At 63.8% G+C, this 18,407-nt stretch overlaps 3 protein-coding genes across 3 annotated transcripts; 1 reads left to right on the top strand and 2 right to left on the bottom strand.

Moving 5' to 3' along the window:
• Positions 1 to 540: 540 nt before the first annotated feature.
• Positions 541 to 11,968, bottom strand: SDRG_00605 (hypothetical protein). The gene is made up of 6 exons (XM_008606088.1): positions 11,404 to 11,968; positions 9,855 to 11,359; positions 9,506 to 9,803; positions 6,379 to 9,461; positions 3,553 to 6,329; positions 541 to 3,509 (listed from the first exon to the last, which is right to left on the bottom strand). The coding sequence occupies exons 1-6, from the start codon at positions 11,939 to 11,941 to the stop codon at positions 584 to 586; spliced, it is 11,127 nt and encodes a 3,708-aa protein (XP_008604310.1). The 5' UTR covers positions 11,942 to 11,968; the 3' UTR covers positions 541 to 583.
• Positions 11,969 to 11,990: 22 nt separating this feature from the next.
• Positions 11,991 to 16,340, bottom strand: SDRG_00604 (AGC/PKG protein kinase). Its single transcript, XM_008606087.1, has 12 exons — positions 15,571 to 16,340; positions 15,388 to 15,515; positions 15,253 to 15,339; positions 14,183 to 15,208; positions 14,046 to 14,138; positions 13,506 to 13,999; positions 13,298 to 13,454; positions 12,838 to 13,251; positions 12,713 to 12,792; positions 12,456 to 12,666; positions 12,221 to 12,409; positions 11,991 to 12,177 (listed from the first exon to the last, which is right to left on the bottom strand). The coding sequence occupies exons 1-12, from the start codon at positions 15,821 to 15,823 to the stop codon at positions 12,052 to 12,054; spliced, it is 3,258 nt and encodes a 1,085-aa protein (XP_008604309.1). The 5' UTR covers positions 15,824 to 16,340; the 3' UTR covers positions 11,991 to 12,051.
• SDRG_00603 (hypothetical protein) lies at positions 16,188 to 18,320 on the top strand. The gene is made up of 5 exons (XM_008606086.1): positions 16,188 to 16,661; positions 16,707 to 16,936; positions 16,983 to 17,200; positions 17,247 to 17,850; positions 17,896 to 18,320. The coding sequence occupies exons 1-5, from the start codon at positions 16,329 to 16,331 to the stop codon at positions 18,089 to 18,091; spliced, it is 1,581 nt and encodes a 526-aa protein (XP_008604308.1). The 5' UTR covers positions 16,188 to 16,328; the 3' UTR covers positions 18,092 to 18,320.
• Positions 18,321 to 18,407: the final 87 nt, after the last annotated feature.

Here is an 18,407-nt window from a genome sequence, read left to right as displayed (position 1 = left end):
AAAAAAGCTACTATAGTATTTTCTTGAAAAATACCCGCTAAAATTACACACTATATCCTAGCCAATCACCAGTGTTCTTGCCCCATTTTAAGTTTTTGTGGGCCATCGTGCGCCGCCAGCACGTACGTGGCAAGCCGTGCGCAGGCCTCGGGCCGCGGGCTCATGTGGAAATGGCTCTCTTTGTCAAATTGCCACTGTCGCGAGCGCGCAGGGAAAGAGCTCCTCGATACCAGGCATTGCCCGTGCCTTCAACTATAGGCGCGGTTGTGCGTGCAGCAATGTGAGGCGAGGTGCTTTGAAAAGTGCTCAGTCGTATTAAGCGAATACGGCAGCTCTACGCTCGAACCGCGTATTGGAAAGCTCGTGGAAACGACAACCTTTAGCAGCGCATGCGTGGCCGAGACAAAGACACCCACACTGTCCTTGCGACGGCGCGCGTCACCTGTTGTACGCGACGGTCGCCGCCTAATAAATAGCTGCAGTCAGCACGCATGGTGGAGGCACTGTCCAACGCACGCTTGGAGCGCTCTTTGCATTGGCTCATAGGACACAAATCGTACATATATTCGTAGGATATCAATGCTCATTCGTTGGTATCTCCTTGGGTCTGGGAGCGAATCTTTTTTTCAATGTACTCGGTGGTGGTTTCGCGCGCTTTGCGAGCTTGCAGCTGCTCGGTCGTGGCTGCCATGCGCGACGCGCCTGCGCCAACGCCATCGTTGCTGTGCCGTCCTTTGGGCATGACCTTGGTCGCGTTGGCCGCCAGCTGGCCGAGGCTCATGGACGCCTTGTACTGCAGCTCTTCGTCGGTCGAGCGGGCGCGCGCGATGCGCAAGAGCGCTTGGATCCCGCCTTCTTCGGCGATCTTGATGTGGTTTTCGTAGTTGTCGGCGAGCTTGAGCAAGGCGAGGCCCGCGTAATGGCGCGGCTCGGCGTTGACCGACATGATCGCGATCAGCGGCCGCAGCGCGCCCATGCCCACAAGCTTCACCTGGTACTCGCGGTTGGAGGCGAGGTGGGCGAGCGCAAACGTCGCGTACTCTTGACACTCGATGTCCTCGATTGACGCGAGGTGCACCACGATCTGCATGCCGCCCTCGCGCACAAAGTCGTCGTGGAACTCGTGGTGCTCGACCGCGAGCGCCAAAATGTACCCGCAGTTGCGCTTCACCTCGAGGTCCGGCTGGCGGCTCTGGTGCACAATGTGCGCCAATGCGCCGAGCTCGAGCAGTTTCGTGAGCACATCGATATGCTCTGCGATGGACCCGACGCAGTAGAGCGCGATGCGCACGCACTCCATGTCGGACGCACTCAAGAGCGCCAATAGCGGCAGAAGCCCGTCTTCTTGGAGCACGGCGAGCTTCGTCGCCGCGTGCTTTCCGAGCGTGAGTGCGTTCAGCGCCAAGCAGCCGCACTTTTGTATCTCGACGCTCGGGTACCGCAGCATCTCGACGAGCGGCCGGACTGCGCCGTCCTGCACCATGCGCAGCTTGTTGTGGCCGTGGTCCCCGAGGGCGAGGCCGGCGAGCGCGAGTGCCGCGTACCGCTGGATCTCGTGGTCCGGAAAGCGCACGAGGTGCAAGAGTGGTCGCACCGCGCCGGCTTCGACGATCGCGACCTTGTCGGGGCCGGACGCAAGGTTGCAAATCGCGAGCGTCGAGTAGCGCTGACTGCTCACGTCCAAGGACCGCGCGAGCTTGAAAAGCGTCGGCAGCGCCGTCATGAGCTCGGGCTTGAGCGCTGCGGTGACCGAGAGCGACGCGAGGGCCCGCGCCGTGTCCCGCTGAACGCGCGCGTCGTCGTGGGCGCCGACGTGGACGAGAGTGGCGATGCCGCCTTCCCGCACAATGTCCATCTGGTACTCCCACGAGTCGGCGAGGTTTGCGAGCGCGAACGTGCAGTCGCGCGTCACTTCGAGGTCTTCGTACCGCATGCATTTCAGGATCTGGGTGAGGCCGCCGTCGCGCACGAGCTTCATCTTGTTTTCTTCGTTGAGCGAAAACGAGCAAAAGGCCGACGCGGCTGTGCGCTGGTAGTCGAGGACTGGCGACTGCGCCAGGGCCAAGAAGGGCGGCAGCAAATTCTCTTGCACAATGTGCACGCGGATCGTCGGGTTGGACGCGAGGAAGCGGAGCCCCATGGCCGCGTAGCGCTGGCACACCTCCTCCTTGCTTCTCGTGAGCCCAATGAGGCACTTGAGCCCGCCCTGCTTGTAAATCGTGCTGTGGTTGTCTTCGTTGGCCGACAAGTTGGCGAGCGCGCGCGCGACGTCTTGCTGGATCTCGTCGTGGTCGATATGCCCGAGGGCGACGAGACCGGTCGTCGCGCCTTCCTCGACCATCGTGAGCTGGTTCTCGAGGTGCTCGCTGAGATTCGCGAGCAAGCCCGCGCACTGGCAGAGCAAGTCGACGTGGTGACCGCTTGGGTTGATGCATTTGAGCAGCGGGCGCAAAATGCCTGCCTGAACAATGGGCTTCTTGAGCTCGGTGGCGCAGGAAAGGTGGCGCAGCGCCGCGAGCGCCGGGCACTGCAAGTTGGGCTCGACGTCCCGCACGAACGTGACGAGCGCACCCACGCCGCCCTCTTCGTAAAAGCGCACTTGGTACGTAGCGTTGGAGGCAATGTCCCGAAGGGCGACGACCGCGTGCTTGCGAATGTTGGTTTCTTTGGACTCGAGCAGGAAGAGAAGCGACTTGAGCCCGCCTTCGCACACAATCCCTCGGTGGCTCGCAGTGTTGGGCGCGAGCTTCCGCAACGCCAGCGCTGCGTTGTACTGGCACTCGGTGTCGACGCTGAGCGCGAGGTGGATCAAGCCCGGGAGGCCCTCGGCGATCATGTCGCCGTGGTGGCCAAAGGAGGTGAGGAGGTTGGCCATGGCGCGCGAGGCCTCGCGGTGGATGTCGATGCTCTTGTGGCGCATGAGGCCGATGAGGAACCGCCCGCCGTGCGCGGCAGCAAACGTCGCGTGCGTCTCAATCTTCTCGGCAAGGTTGGCGATCGCACCGCATGCCTGGCGCGCGACTTCGACGTCCGGCGACTGCCCCAGCGTGATGAGCGGCGGCAGCGCGCCGCTGAGCACAATCTCCATCTTGTACTCGTCGCTGAGGCTCAGATTACACAGCGTCGCGGCCACTTCTCGCTGCGTCTCGAGCTCCTCCGAGTGGCCGGCCATGGCGAGGGGTACGAGGCCACCGCCGCGCACGATACGCCCGCGGTTCATGGCCGACACTTGGCAGAGTCGCCGAAGCGCCGCGATCGCGAGCGTGTGGGCGTTCGGGTCCTCGGAATGCGCGAGCGCAATCAACGGCGCGACGCCGCCCTCGTCGCCGATCGTGTTGCAGTGCTCGGCGTTGCCGGCAAAGTTGGCGAGCGCAAAGGCGGCGTACTGCCGAATGTCGTCGCGCGGCGCCGTCGCCAAGCGCAGCACGACCTTGAGCACGCCGCGCGCAATCATGGTCGGGTGGTTGGTCTCGCTCGCGGCCAAGTTGGCCAGCGCCATGATCGCATACCTAGATCCGACTAATGAGCCAAGACGAACGAAAGAAGATGTACCGCTGGTCGTCGGCGTCGTCCGAGTCGCACAACAGAAGAATCGCGGCCAAGCCGCCGTGCACGACGGTCTGGATCTGGAGTTGCGGGTCGCACGCGAGGTTGCACAGCGCAATGCACGCGTAGCGCTTGATGGCGCCGTCAATGTCTCGGGCGCCGAGGACGAGCGCCTGGAGCCCGCCGGCGCGCGACGCAGGAATCCGCGTCTCGGCGTTGGCCGTGAGGTTGCAGAGCGCCATGATCGCGTACAGCTTGCAGTCCGTGTCCGAGGACGTTGCGAGTTTGATCAAGTGCACGTGCACGTTCTGTTCGACGATGCGCACTTGGTTGACGGCGGCGCACGACACGTTGTAGATGGCGAGCGTCGCGCTGCGCTGGCACTCGAGCACGTCCGAGGTCGCAAGCGACACGAGCGGCCGCAGCGCGCCTTCGTCGACGACCACGAGCCGGTTCTGGCGGTGCGTCGACACATTCGCGATCGCCATGCACGCGTAGCGTGCGCTCTCGGCGTTGGTGTCTGACGCGACGCGAATCAGTGGCTTGAGGCCGTGCGCCTTGACGATGTGGACTTGGTTGGCCGTGTTGCCCGCGAGGTTGCAGAGCGTCATGGCGGCGTACCGCGTGCACTCGGCGTTCGGCGACTCGAGCAGCTTGATGAGCGGCGGGAGGCCGTGCGCCTTGACGATCGGGAGCTCGTTCTCGTGGCAGCTCGCGAGGTTACACAGCGCCATGGCCGCGTTGCGCTGGCACTCGACGAACGCGGCATCCGACACGAGCGCGATGAGCGGCCCGAGGCCGCCGGCGTCAACAATGTGGTGCTGGTTCTCTTTGTGGGCGCTGAGGCGGTAGAGGCACCGCGCCGCGTACTCGCGACAGGCCGGGAACGGACTCGTGAGCAGTGCAATCAAAGGCACAAACCCTCCCAGGTGGGCAATCTGCAGCTGGTTCTTGGCCGTCACCGCAATGTTGCCGAGGGCGAGGGCGGCGTCCGTGCCACACGCCTCCTCGGTCGACGCCGCGAGCGTGAACATGGCCTTGAGCTCGTCCGTCGAGAAGACGTTAACTTGGTTCTCGGGGTTGGAGGCGACGTTGGCGAACGCGCGCGCCGTGTGCTGCATGATGCCGGCGTGCGTCGCTTTCGCCAGTACCACGAGCGCGTCCAAGCCGCCCTGCGCGACCAGCACCGTCTGGTTTCTGGCATTTTCGCTCAGATTCGCGAGCGCGCCGGCGCACTGGAGCTGCAAGTCTTCATTCGGGATCTTGCACGCTTCAAAGAGCGGGGGGAGACCGCTCTCGGCCACAAACTGCGTCTTGACTGGCAAATGCAGCGAGAGATGCCGGAGCGCACCGGCAGCCATTGTCTGCAGCTCGACGTCCTGCGCCCGCAGAAGTGAAATGATGGCGGGGATACCGCCGTTGTCGGCAACGAACGGCTTGTTCTCGACGTTGGCGCAGAGCGCTTTGAGCGCCGCAGCGGCTTGGCGCTGCACGGCCAGTCCCGGCGCGCCGAGGAGCCGAAAGAGGCACGGGAGGCACATGGTCTGGAGCATGCTCGCATGGTTTTGCGTTTGCATCGACAGTTTGTGCAAACTCAGCGCGACGTTGTATTGGCACTCGATGTCGTCGGCCTTGGCGACGCGGATGAGTCCCGGAAGCCCCTCTTCGTGCAGAAAAAGCGCGTGCACCTCCGATGAAGAGAGCAAGTTGGCGGCGAACCGACTGCCCTCGCGGTACACGGTCACGTAGCGACTGCGGAGGAGCCGGACGCAGTTGGGCATCGCGTGGAGCTCCAGCATGCTCACGTGCGTTTCCGTCTCTTCGGCCATGTTGGCGAGGGCGCCGCACGCGTTTCGCGCGACCTCAATGTCGCTCGAGGCGCTGAGGCGAAAGAGGTGCGAGAGCAGCGGCGACGTCGCTGTCGGCAGCTTGTGCGCGTCGCTCAGCGTCCAGTTGCACGCCAGCGCCGCGAGCTCGCGGTCCAATTCAATGTAGGCGGCGTGAAACGCGGCACTGGCGGCGACGACCAGCGCGGGAAGTAGGCTTGGTGTTCGCGCGATCGACATGGACTCGGCGCGAATGACGTCGTCGACGGCCAAGCGTCGCAGCACCGACACGGCTTGGCACTGAGCGTGGATGCTCTCGCCTTGCGTCACGAGCGCGAGGGTGGCGTCGACTGCCGGGTCGGTTCGCGCGATAGGGCGCTGGTGCGTCGCGTTCATCGCGAGCTTCCCGAGAGCAAACGTCGCGTAGAAGCGCGTCTCGAGCGCGCGCAGGTGGCTCAGCGCCTGCACGAGAGGCACCAAGATGCCGGCCTCGAGGCACTTGTCATGGTAGCTGCTGTTGCCGAGGATGCTGCCGAGTGCTAGCACCGCGTAGCGCTGCGGCTCGGGCGCGGCGGCGTCGGCCACGAGGCGACAAAGGGGTGTCACCACGTCTTTGCGCATGACAATGTCGTGCGTGAGGGGGTTGGCGAGGAGGTTGCCAAGGCCGATGGCGCCAAAGGTGCGGATCGTCTCGTCAAACCCGGGGCGCAGCGCGTGCAGGAGGAGGTCGTGGCAGAGGTCTTCCAAGAGGCGCGTGTGCGTCGCGTAGTTGCACGCCAAGTTGCACACACATTTGAGCGCCTCGGAGAGCACACAAGGATCGTCGACGCTTTTGAGGTCGACGAGGAAGGCGCCGCCGCGGTCGCGCAAAATGCGGTCGTGCGTCGAGACGTCTTCGGCCAAGGTCGCCAGCGTCGCGCAGGCATAGGTAGCGATCAAGTGAAACGGTGCATGTGTCTACAGAGCGATCGTCAGCCTCGACCATCCAACAACGAGTAGGACGTACCGTAGCGTCCAAGTCCGTGTCGGACGAGCCCACGAGCTGGATGAGCAGCGGCAGGAGCGCGGAATTTGCAATCGACACCTTGTTGGACTCGTCGAGCGACAAGTTGTAGGCAGCGACCGCCACCTCGCGGCGCACAAAGTGGTCGCTCGACGTCGCGCCCAGCACGAGAGGCTCGAGGCCTCCGTCGCGCACGATTTTCACTCGGCTCTCGCGGGCGCTGCTGAGACCCCGCAGCGCGGCGATGGCTGTTTTCTTGTCCTCAGGGTCCTCGGAGCACGCGAGCGCGATGATCGGCGGGATGCCTTTTGCGTCGACAATCATGGGCCGGCGACTGGGCTCGGACGCGAGGTTGCACAGCGCGAACGCGATGCAGCGGTGCGTCTCCAAGTCGACGGCGCTCGAGAGCTCGACGAGCGGCGTGAGCGCGCCAGCGTCCACGATCGTCTCTTGGTGCTGGGCTTTGGACGCAATGTTCCCCAACGTGATGGCGCCAAAGAGACGGTACGTGGCGTCCGCCGAGCACAGAAACGCAATGAGCGCGTGGACATCGCAGGCGTCGAGGAAGAGGTCGGGCGACGCGCCAATGCAGCCGCTCAAGCTCAAATTACAGAGCGTCGCCAGCACTTCTTGCTGAACGTCCATATCTTTGGACCGCGTGAGCGCCAAAAGCGGAGGAAGACCGCCCATTTGAACGATGCGGTCGCGCACGGCGGCGTCGACCGAGAGGCCGCGGAGGGCCGAGACGGCGCGCAGCACGCTCTTCCCGTCGCCCGACGCCACGAGCTGCAGCAAGGACGAGAGGCAGTTGGGGGCGTCGACCAAGAGCGCGTGGTTCTCGGGGAACGCGGCAAAGTTGGCAATTCCAAATGCAGCGGCGTTGCGGATGCTCGCATCGGCCTCGTTCAGAAGCGACGTGAAGAGCGAGATTATGCCGGCGTCAATGAGCTGACCGTGCGTTGTCTGCACGGACGCTAGGTTGGTGAGCGCGTAGACGGCGTAGCGCTGGCTGTCAATGTCGCCGTTCCCGAGCTTGGCGAGCACCGAGAGCGGGTGGATCGCGCCGTCTTGGATTAGCTTGGACACGTTGTCAACGTTGGTCGAGAGGTTGGCGAGGCCCATGGCGCCGTAGCGCTGGCAGAGAAAGTCCGGGGAGCTCAGCGTCGCGACGAGCGGACCGAGGCCGCCCGTGGACGCAATCTCTGCTGTGTAGGCGTACTCGGCCGACATGTTGGCGATACACCGCACCGCCTCCCGCTGAATGTCGACGTTCTTGGAGCGCAGAATGAACTTGACGTGCTGGAGCACGCCTTCCTGGACCATGCGGCCCTGGTTCTCGACTACTTCGGCGAGGTTGGCGAGGATGCCGGCCGCTTGATGGGAGACCTCAATGTCGCCCGAGTGCGCGAGCGTCACGAGCGGCGGCAGTAAGCCGTTGAGGACAATCGCGATTTTGTTGTCTTCGCTCAAACTCAAATTCCGAATCGCAGCAGTCGCCTCGCGCTGGACTTCGGTCGACTCGGAGAGCGTCAGCGAGAAGAGCGGCTTGAGGCCGCCGTGCAGCACGATCTGAACGCGCGTCTTGGGCTCGAGCGCCAGCCGGCGCACTGCAAAACACGCCTGGAGGTGCGTCTCTTCGTCGGCGTCGCCCATGAGCCCGATGATCGTGCGCAGTATGCCCATTTTGCCCAGCGTCGCCCAGTTACCTTCGTTGCCCGCGACATTGTTGATGGCAAAGGCGAGGCACCGCCTCGTCTCCGCATCGCTCGACGCCTCGAGATGCAGCAAGGCGGCGATCGCGCCCTGGTCAAAGAGGTCCTTGTGGTTGGCGGCCGAGACCGCGAGGTTCCCGATCGCGAGCGTCCCAAAGCGCTGGCAGAGGGCGTCCGGCGACTTGACAAAACCCACAATGTGCTGCAGCGCGTTGCTCCGCAAGAGCGTCGGCTGGGACGACGGTTTCGACGCAAAGAGCGCCAGACAGCGCGCGACTTGCTGCTTAATTTCAATGTCCGGAGACGTCGTCAGCGCGTACAGCGGTGTGAGCACGCCTTCCTCGAGCATCTTGCGCTGCGTGTGGCCCTCGACCATCTCGGCGATGTTGGCGAGTGCGCAGATCGCGTGGCGCTCTCGCGACGGGTCGCCGCTCGTCGCGAGGCTAATGAGCGGCGGAAGGCACCCGCCGCGGGCCATCGTGACCTTGTTCTCTTCGCAGATCGAGAGGTTGCAGAGCGTCGCGGCCACCTCGCGCTGCACCTCGATGGACTCGGAGCTCGCGGCCAGGATGAGCGGCTCGAGCGCGCCGAGACGCATGATTTGCTGGCGCACGTCTTGGTTGACCGAGAGACCGCGGAGGGCTGCAATGGCTTGGAACTGGACGTTCGTGTCGCCAGGGAACGCAAACGAGACGAGCGGCTTGAGCGCATGCGCGTCGACGATCGCGTAGACGTTTTCCGGGTTGCTGCAGAGGTTACCGAGGCCAAAGACGGCAAACTGCCGGCACTTGACGTCGCGGTGCTTGGCGTAGCTCGTGAGCAAGTGCAGGCCGCGGGCCATGATCTCGGGGTGGGTCGTCTGGGACACGGCCAGGTTGGCAAGAACGAGGAGGCAGTACCGGATGGTTTCATTGTCGGCGACCGAGCGTGGGTCCAGTGCCTCCTCCAAGCACGCGATGACAGGGTCGAGAATCTTGAGCTTGAGCATGCGGCCTTGGTTCTCGACGTTGGTCGCGAGGTTGGAGAGCGCCATGGCCGCCATGCGCTGGCACTCGACGACCTCGGACGTCAAGAGCGTCACGAGGGGCGAGACAGCACCCCGCTGCAGAATGACATCGCCATAGTCGCAGTTGGCGGCGAGGTTGCCAAGCGCGCGGGCGGCCTCGCGCTGGATGACCTCGGTGCCCGAAATGAGCGCGTCGACGAGCGGGCCGATCGCGCCGCTGTTGACGATCCGCGCTTGGTTTTCGATGCTTTCGCTGAGGTTGGCCAGCGCGCAGCACGCTTGGCGGTGCGTCGCGCCGTCCGTGCTGCTCAACGACGCAATGAGAGGGGGTAGGCCGCCGCTCTTGCACATTTCGGCCTTGTTGGCATCTAACCCACGCTAAAGTCGGGGGTAGAAAATAGAGATCACGTACCAGCAAACGAGAGCGTGCAGAGCGCGGGGAGCACGTCGCGGTGGATGTCCGAGTCTTCGGTGCGCGCGAGGTACAAGACCGGTTCGAGCCCGCCTTCTTCGGTGATTTTCTTGCGCAAGTCGGCGTTGAGCGCGACTTTGACGAGGGCGAACGCCGCGTACTGGCGCACTTCTTGGTCCGGCGCGCTCGAGAGACTGATGAGCAGCGGAATCGAGCCTTCTTGGACCATCATCTTGTGGTTCTCGACGCAGGACGCGAGGTTCGCGATCGCCAAGATCGCAAAGCGCTGGATCTCGACCTAGAACCTCGGACGTGAGCGGCAAGCCTCTTGGCATGCAAAAGGACGCACCTCGACGTCTTCCGAGCGCGCCAGGGACATGAGCGGGTCCATGGCGCCGCAGGTCATGAGCGTCACGCGCTCGTCCGGGTTGGTCGAGAGGTTGCAAAGGCCGAGCGCGCCGACGCGCTGACAGGCCATGTCGGGCGACAGAAGCGACGAGATGAGCAGCTGGTGGCCGCCGGTCGCAATGATTTCGTCGTGGTTGGCGTGGCGCGCGCAGAGGTTCGCGAGCGCGCGGCCGGCCTCGCGCTGCACCTCGACAAACTGCGACCGCATGCACGCGATGAGGGGGGGAATCCCGCGCTCGGCGGCGATCAGCGCCTGGTTCTCCTCGACCTCGGCGAGGTTGGCCAGCGTGCCACTGCACTGGCGCGCGACGAGCATGTCTTCGGACTGCGCGTGGGCGAGCAGCGGCGGTACGCACCCGCTTTTCGCAATCTCGTACTTGGTTTCTTCGCTGCCGCTGAGGTTGCAGAGCGCGCCGCAGACCTCGCGGAGGACGTCGACGTCGTCGTCCGTGCCGAGGAGCCGAACGAGGGGCTCCAAGCCCCCTTCCTGGACGATCTTGATCTTGTTGGCCGGCGTGACGCTAAGCCCACGGAGGGCAGCCGCGGCTTGCTGGTGCGCGTCCGAGTCGGCCGAGCACGCGAGTGTGATGATGGGCTGCAGCCCCCCTTCCTCAATCATCCGGTTGTGGTTGGCGTCGTTGGACGCGAGGTTGGCGAGTGCATACGCGACGTAGTACTGACTCAGTGCGTCCGACGAGCTCGAGAGCGAGAAGAGGGCGAGGAGACCGCCTTCCTCGAGGATCGCCGGGTGGTTGGCGACCATCGCTGCGAGGTTGGCGATGCCGAGGACCGCGTACCGGCGCGCCTCGAGCTCGCGGTCGAACGCCTGCGCGAGAGCAATGAGCGGCCGAATGAGCCCGAGGCTCACGATCGCGATCTGGTGGCGGCCAACCACGCTCAGATTCGCAATCGTGAGCGCGGCGTAGCGCTGCGTCACGTGGTGGGTGAAGACGAGCGCCTTGGAGATCGGGTCCAAGATACCCTGCACCATGAGAGGCTCGTGCATCTCCTCGTTGGCGCTGAGGTTGGCGAGCGCGCGGCAAGCCTCGGCCTTGGTATTCGGCTCGTCGTTGGAGGCGAGCGCGAGGAGGGACGCGAGGCCGTTCTCGCGGATGAGCTTGGGGTGCAACTCTGGCATCTCGAGCAGATTCGCCAGCGTGCAGCACGCAAACTGCTCGACGGACGCGTCGCCCGACAAGCTCATGGCGAGGATCGTGAGGAGCGCGCGGTCGGCGATCTCCATCTTGTTGGCCTCCATGCACGAGAGCGTGCAAAAGGCCGCGGCGACTTCGCGCGAAATGTCGAGCTCGTCCGAGCGCGCAAGGAGCACGAGCGGGTCGAGAATCCCTTCCTTGACGACCACGAGCCGGTACGCCGGCGTGATGCAGATGCCCCGCAGCGCCGCCATGGCCTGGCGCTGCGCACTGAGGTCCTTGCAGCACGCCACTAGAAGCCCATGTGAGACGATGGCGAGAGGAAGAGCGTCGTACGCGCAATGAGGCGGGGCACGGCGCTCTCCTCGACGATGAGCGGCCGGTACTCGTTGTTGATGGCGAGGTTGGCGAGCGCAAACGCGCTGTAGGCGCCGAGCGACGGCGCGTCCGGGTCGAGGAGGTTGACGAGCGCCGAGATCGCGTGCAGCTTGACGATTTCTTCTTGGTTCTCGGGCTCGGCCGCGAGGTTCCCGACCGCCATGGCCGCATACTGCTTCCCGACGACGTCGCCGTCGGACTTGGTCATGAGGCCGACCAGCGGCGGCACGACGCCCTCTTCGACGATGCGGACGCGCATGGCGACGCACGACGAGATGTTGCCGAGGCAGAGACACGCAAAGCGCAGGCCCTGGTCGTCCGACGACTCGTTGATCAGGTGCAGAAGCGCCCGAACGACGCCCTTCTCGACCATCTTGGCGTGGAACTCGGGGTTCGTCGACACCTCGGCGAGGTTGAAGGCGACCTCGCGCTGCTCCGAGGGCTTGCGCTCACGGCGCCCGCGCGCGATGAGCTGCTCGAGCACCTTGGAGGCCATGCTTTGTCGACTGGTCGCGGAAACCGTCGCGGTCGTTTCAACACAATTATAACCAATTTCCCCGCCCCTCGCGGTCGTTTCAACACAATTATAACCAATTTCATTATCTGCTAAAAGTCGGCCATCCAGTCCACCTCGCGCGTGTACGGCACGGCGAGGTCCAGCGTCCGCTTGCTCGCGGGCGCCGACGCGAGGAGGTCCCGAAACTTGACGCCGGCAATGTCTTCGAGCGGCGCCTGTCCAAAAATGTCAATGTTTCAAGTGAGTCGAAAGGCGTACCGGCAGTTCGTTGGCCTTGAGGGCGGCCCAGTTGACCGACTCGAAGAACGCTTCGTTCATGACACCCGCATCTTCGTCGAGCTCGATCGTGTCGGTCCAGCCGAGGCGCTCGTTGGGTTTGGTGTGGAGGAGCGCCTCAATGAAGCCGCGCAGACCCGTCGAGACGTGCTCCGGAAAGGCGAGCGTGTCCTACAAGCATTACACTGAGAATACAGGCATGCAAAGGGACTCGAACCGGCGAGAAGGACGCGATGCTGCGGTACATATCAAGCTCGGCGAGCCCGTCAAACGGCGTGTGGCCGACCGCCATCTCGTAGAGGAGGACGCCGAGGCTCCAGTAGTCGGACGCCAAGCACTGTCCGTGGCCGTTGATCTGCTCGGGCGAGATGTACTCGGGGTTGCCGCAGATCGTAAAGGTGCGGCCGGCACCGACATACTTGCTTTGCCTACGCCGAGTGAGCACTTGCAGCCAATATTGCCAGAGGCGGGTACCGGAGGCCGACGATCGAGAGCTGGCCGTGCGCGTCGACCATGAGGTTGGTCGGGTCCAGCGACCGGCACAAAATGCCCTCCTACACCCAGCATGAGCCTTGAAGAGGAGGGTTCCGCGGACGCACCGCGTGGAAGCGCTGGAGACTGAGCACGAGCTGGGCCGCGTAGTAGCGCACGGACGACTCGGCGAGCGGGAAGATGCCAAACTCCTCGAGGAGACCCACAATCGGGCGGTCAAAGAGAGCGTGCAGGTCCGTGGCCGTGTGGCTGATGGCCGCCACCGGCGTGATGCCACGCGGAAGGTCGTTGCCAAGCGCGAGGAGCATGTCCTGCTCGGCCGCCAGCGCCTGCTTTTGTCGGCGATCGCAAGCGACTTGCTTGGGCATCGAGCGCAGCGTCATCGCACTCGCATCTGCATTCTTAGTCGTCACAATGCGGAACGCGCACGACTCGTCGTGGAAGACGGTCGGCCCGACAATAAGGTCATCCAAGGTCGAGACGCCCTCGATCGGCGCACCAAGCGGCAGCAGTGCGCGCAGCTACACGACGGCGTAAACACCGTCCCTTCTCCGTGGTCGAACGTACCGGCGTCGTCTTCTTGGCCGCCGTGAGCTCGTGCTTGCGCGCTATCCGTGTCTGGTACGTCGCCACGAGCGTCTCGAGGTTGCCGACGGCCTCTTCGAACGCCGCCCGCGTCACGCAGAGGCACTCGGTGGTTTCAGTGGCCACGAGCGTCGTCGGACTACGCATCTGAGCCTCAGCACCCATATACTACACAGTGGGATCGGGGGACCTCATGGACGAGGAGCCCGTGAGCGCAAAGTCCGTCACCGAGGCGTGCGTCGAGTACGTGTGCTGCGTCTTGAGGTCCGAGATGGCGCCGCTGACGACGACGAGCCACTTGTCGTGGACGTGGCCTTCCTTGCACACGACCGCGTCCTTCTCGTAGACGACCGTCTTGATCGCTTCGGCGAGCAAGTGCAGCTGCGCACTCGTGAGCGGCTTGAGGAGGCTCACGGCGCGGAGGCGGGCGACAACGTTGCGCAGCGGCCGGCGCACAAGGATGGACCGGAACGCGCTCCGGCGAATCGACCACAGCGTGCCGTTCGAGGTCGCGACCACCGACGCCGCGCGGGGCTTGGAGTACATGAGCGCGAGCTCGCCAAAGGTCGGGTGCGCGCTCGCGGTGGCCGTGTACGTATGGACGACGGGCCCGAGCTCGTGGTCGTCGTCGGTCGTCGGCATCTCGGGCGACTTGACGCGGACGTCGTACTTGCCAGCTTCCGCCTACGCGCCTCCGTCCGTCGATGTCTCGATAGATGTGTTGACGTACGAGGTAGAACTTGTCGCCGTCGTCGCCTTGGCGGATCACGACTTGGCCGGCAAGGACGGTCTCCTTGTCCATGACGGCAATGACGTCATTCAGCTACAATGACGCGTGAGACACGGACAGGACGCTGCGTGACGGACCTTGTCGTCGGTCAGATGCGAAAACAAAAAGTTGTGCTGGACCATGTTCCACAGCGCATCCTTGTCTTCTTCCGACTTGGCGACTGTGTGCGCAGCAAGGTCAAACGGCGCGTCATCGGACGTCGGGGACGACGGCAAGGACGCGCGTGACGCCTCGTCGTCATCGGGCAACATGGAAATGTGCACAGCGTCGGCGCCAATGATGGTTTGGCGCGACCGCCAGCTCTTGTTGGTGTCGACGCCGAGACCGCGCACGGGACGCAGGCTGTCTTCCATCGCAAGCAGCACCTCGCGCCCGGCGATGATGCTGTTGCGGTGCATCTTGGTCGAGTTGGCCGACGCTTCGCGCGAGACGGCGGGCATGATGGGCGCAGCCATGGGCGCGTCGTCGAGGAAGATGCAGATGCACGTAATGTCGTCCGTGCGCACCTCAAACTGCAGCCAGCGGTTGTACGCTTCTTCGACGACCGCGCGGGAGGCCTCGAGCGGGTCCTTGTAGAGCTTGACGATGTTGACGACGGCCTGCGATGTCAGGAACTCAAAGACGCCGTCGCTCGCAATCACAAGGAACTTGTCATGCGCGCCGAGCGTCTTGGTGACGATCTCGGGCTCGGCAAAGACACCGAGCTCCTCCGAGACCTGGTCGCCGATGCTGCGCGTAAAGGCCGTGCCCGGGTAGTCGCCGTGCGGGTGCCAAATGCGCGGCGGGTCGCCGCTCTCATCGATCTCGTCGCCGAGCGTGAGCCCCCAGTTCTCGTGGATCGGCTCGTAGCCCTCGAGCTGGTCGACCGTCATGATGCGCGCGCCCGTCTTCTTGACGCGGTCGCGCTCGTCCTTGCGGAACGGCGTCTGGTCGATCGAGAGCGGCTTGGCCACGAGCTGTGGTGCCTCGCCGTCGCTCGACACTTCCTGCGCAACGATCGCACGCGAGTCGCCGACGTTGGACACGTGGATCTCATTGCCGTCAAAGAGAATCGAGATTGCAGTTGTGCCACTCATCGAGTCGTCAAAGGACGCCGAGTGGATCTGCATGCCGCATGAGAGGGTGGAGGGTACGCATGACTACGTACGAGGCTGTTGGCGTCAATGTGGGCGAGCGAGAGCGCGTTGGAGACAGGCATGCCGTTCTTGAGGTTCTCCGCCAAGAGGTCTGGCACCTACGCAGGATGCTGCATGAGGCACAAGACGATCGAGCAGCGCGATACCTTGTCGCGGGCAAACTGCGCGCAGTGTTCGCCGGTCGAGCCATGGCCATCAAAGACGCCAAAGAAGGACTTGTCGCCATGGAAGGTCGGCAAGCACGTGAACGCGTCTTGGTTGGGCTTGTGGAGCGCTAGCCATGGAGGTGCTCAGCCTGCGCCACACGAACTATTACAAGCAGAGCGTACCGTCGGGGTAGTAGCCGCGCTGGGACACGAAGGCGTACGAGAAGGTGTAGTTGCCGCTCGTAAAGACGTTGGCGCGGGGCGGTGCCAGCGTGCGCATGTCGAGGTCCTTGACCGTGAGCGGGCCGGCCGAGTAGCGCCGGCCTTCGGAGGACCGGCGGCTAGCGGGCGTCTCCTTGGCTGCGGACGCCGAGACCGACGGGCGCACCGGCGGTATCACCGTCGCCGCGCTCGCGTTCGAGCAGCAGTTCCCCATGGCGACTTGGCAAAAATGACCTGCTGGCTCCGCACCTCTTTTTATAGGTTGGAGCCGTTGCGTTTTCGAATTAAATTACATACAATGGCCAAGTCATTTGCCAAATCCGAATGAATTACACCCAGGTGCAGTAACATCGAGCCAGCGATGCGTCACGGCCGCGCGCCGCCACCTCGGTCGGGCGGCCTGTCGCCACGGGCGAGACGCGACGCACGCCATAGCCCTCGAGAGACAACGCTGAACGCAATCGTAGCCGTTGGCGCCGGTTCGAGGCATGGCTTCCGCCCCGTGGCGGCGCCGGTCGGACGGAGCCATAGACACGGCTCGGTAATGGCGCGGAGTGCGACGCAGCGGTGCGATGGCGCTGGGCACGCGTCCGCGGACGGCGGCGGCGACGGCTTCGTGACTGCGACACACGTCGTAAGTGACGGCGTCGGCAGTGGGACCCGACGCCACCGATCTTGGACGCCGGAAAAAGATTGCAGCACTGGCTACTTGACCAGCGATGATACTTTCGTGTCGTCCACGCGCCACGTCATATGTGTTGCGTATCCGGAGGGCTTTATCCGGCCGATTACGCAGCATGGGCGCCGACGAAGCGACGCCACTCGTCGCGAGCGAGGGCGGCTGGGGCGACCTGCGCGCCGAGGCGGCGGCCATCGGCGGCATGGCGTGGAAGGTGAGCCTCGCGACCTTTTGCCGGCTCTGCGTCACGACCATCTCGACGGCCTTCCTTGGGCACCTCGGCACGAAGGAGCTCGCGGCTGGCGCGCTCGCGGGTTCGTTCATCGGCGCGCTCCGCGTGCTCAACTGGGCGTTTGCCGTCTCCATCTGCACCGTAGGCAGCTCGTACGATGTGCTACATGGCTATATGCATACGTAGCTCTGCGGCCAAGCGTACGGCGCCAAGAACTACGAGCTCGTCGGCACGTGGTTCCAGCTCGGGCTGCTCGGGCTCACGCTGCTCTCGGTGCCCGTGATGGTGGTGTACTTTTACGTCGGCGACATCATGTCGATCGTGACGGACGACGCCGAGCTCCTCCTGCTCGCCGACACGTACGCGCGCTACTCGGCGCTCTCGGTGTGGCCCCAAGCCTTCTACGTCGCGCTGCGGTACTTTGCATCGATCGTACGTCGTTCTTGCTCACGGACGGCGCAGGCAATACCTCCAGGCTCAAGAGATCCTCACGCCAACAACAGTCATCGACACGTGGAGCGTCGGCGTTGTCTTTGGCGCCAACTACGTTCTGATCTACGGCGTCGGGTCGTTTGCCGGTCTCGGCTTCATCGGGAGCCCGCTCGCGGCCTTTGTCGCCGCCGTCTTCCAGCCGACCGCGCTCTTCCTCTATGCGTTCCTGTACAAGGGCTACCACAAGCGTACGATGTCGTGCTGCCTTTCTCGTACTCAGTAGGAAGGGTGTAGGCACGTGGGGCGGCTGGTCGTGGGCGGTGCTCAACCCAGCGTACGTGGCCCGGTTCGCGTCGCTGACTGGCGCCATGTTTCTCAACCTCGCGCTCGACGAGTGGGCATACAACGTCGTGGCCATGGTCGCCGGCGCGCTCGGCGGCATCAACCTCGCGGCCAACAGCATCGTCTTCAACATCTGGATGCTCGGGTACGGCGTCTTTGCGGGCTTTAGCCTTCCGATCCAAGTGCGCATTTCGCATGCGCTTGGCGCCAACCAGCCGCGCAACGCAAAGCGCACGCTACTCGTGGGGTTTGTCCTCGGCGCGCTTTCGTCCATCGTGACGGTGCTTGGTGTCGTGCTCTTTGGCCGGCCGCTGATTGGTGTATTCACCAGTGACGAGGCCGTCGTCGACGTTATTCTGAGCATCCTCCCGATGTTTGGGCTCGCGATGGCCTTCTCGAGCTTCCACGTCTTCTTGTCGGCGGTCATTGAAGCCATGTCGCTGGCTTCAACGCTGGCGGTCATTTCGGGTGTCGGGTCCTGGTTCGTGCTCCTCCCGGCCTCGTACCTGTTTGGCCTGACGCTGCGCGGCGGCCTCGCGGGTCTCTGGTGGGGCAGGTGCGTGGAAATAGTGTGCGTGCTTGATCTTATTGGAGAGCTTAGTGTGCTAGGGGAAGGCGCCAAGTTTGTGCTCATTTTGTTGGCCCTGCAGCGCCTCGACTGGCGCGTGATTGCCGCGCAGATTGCTGCGGCGCAAGAGAGCTCGGCGGCCGGCGACGACGACGAGACTGCACTGCACAAGGCCATGGAGCTGGATCTTCACAGCCCCGCGGCCGCTGCAACGCCGGCCTTTGTGTAAGCAGCGACGTACTCGGAGCAAGTGAGCGAAGGCCGTTGGTCTTAATGCGTTCGGCAAAATCGATTTCAGCCAGCTCTGGTGCAGCCTTCACGTCGTGGCTTGGCGAGTGTTCTAAGCAGGCGAAGATTGCTCGACAGGGAGGGCGGGATCCATTGTCATGCTCTCATTGGCCATTAGATTTCTCTTTTTATCCAATCATGTGTCCCGAAATCGAAATCCACACACTGCCATCGCGCTGCTCGACGCTGGATGGCGAAGATGCGATCGAAAATTGAAATCGCTTAAACTTTGCCACAAGGTAGAACGCGCTTCGGAG

Source organism: Saprolegnia diclina (genome assembly GCF_000281045.1).
Source record: "Saprolegnia diclina VS20 unplaced genomic scaffold supercont1.1, whole genome shotgun sequence".
Lineage (NCBI taxonomy): Eukaryota > Oomycota > Saprolegniomycetes > Saprolegniales > Saprolegniaceae > Saprolegnia > Saprolegnia diclina.
The sequence above is the reverse complement of the archived record's forward strand: the minus strand, read 5'-3'. Positions and strand labels throughout refer to the sequence as shown.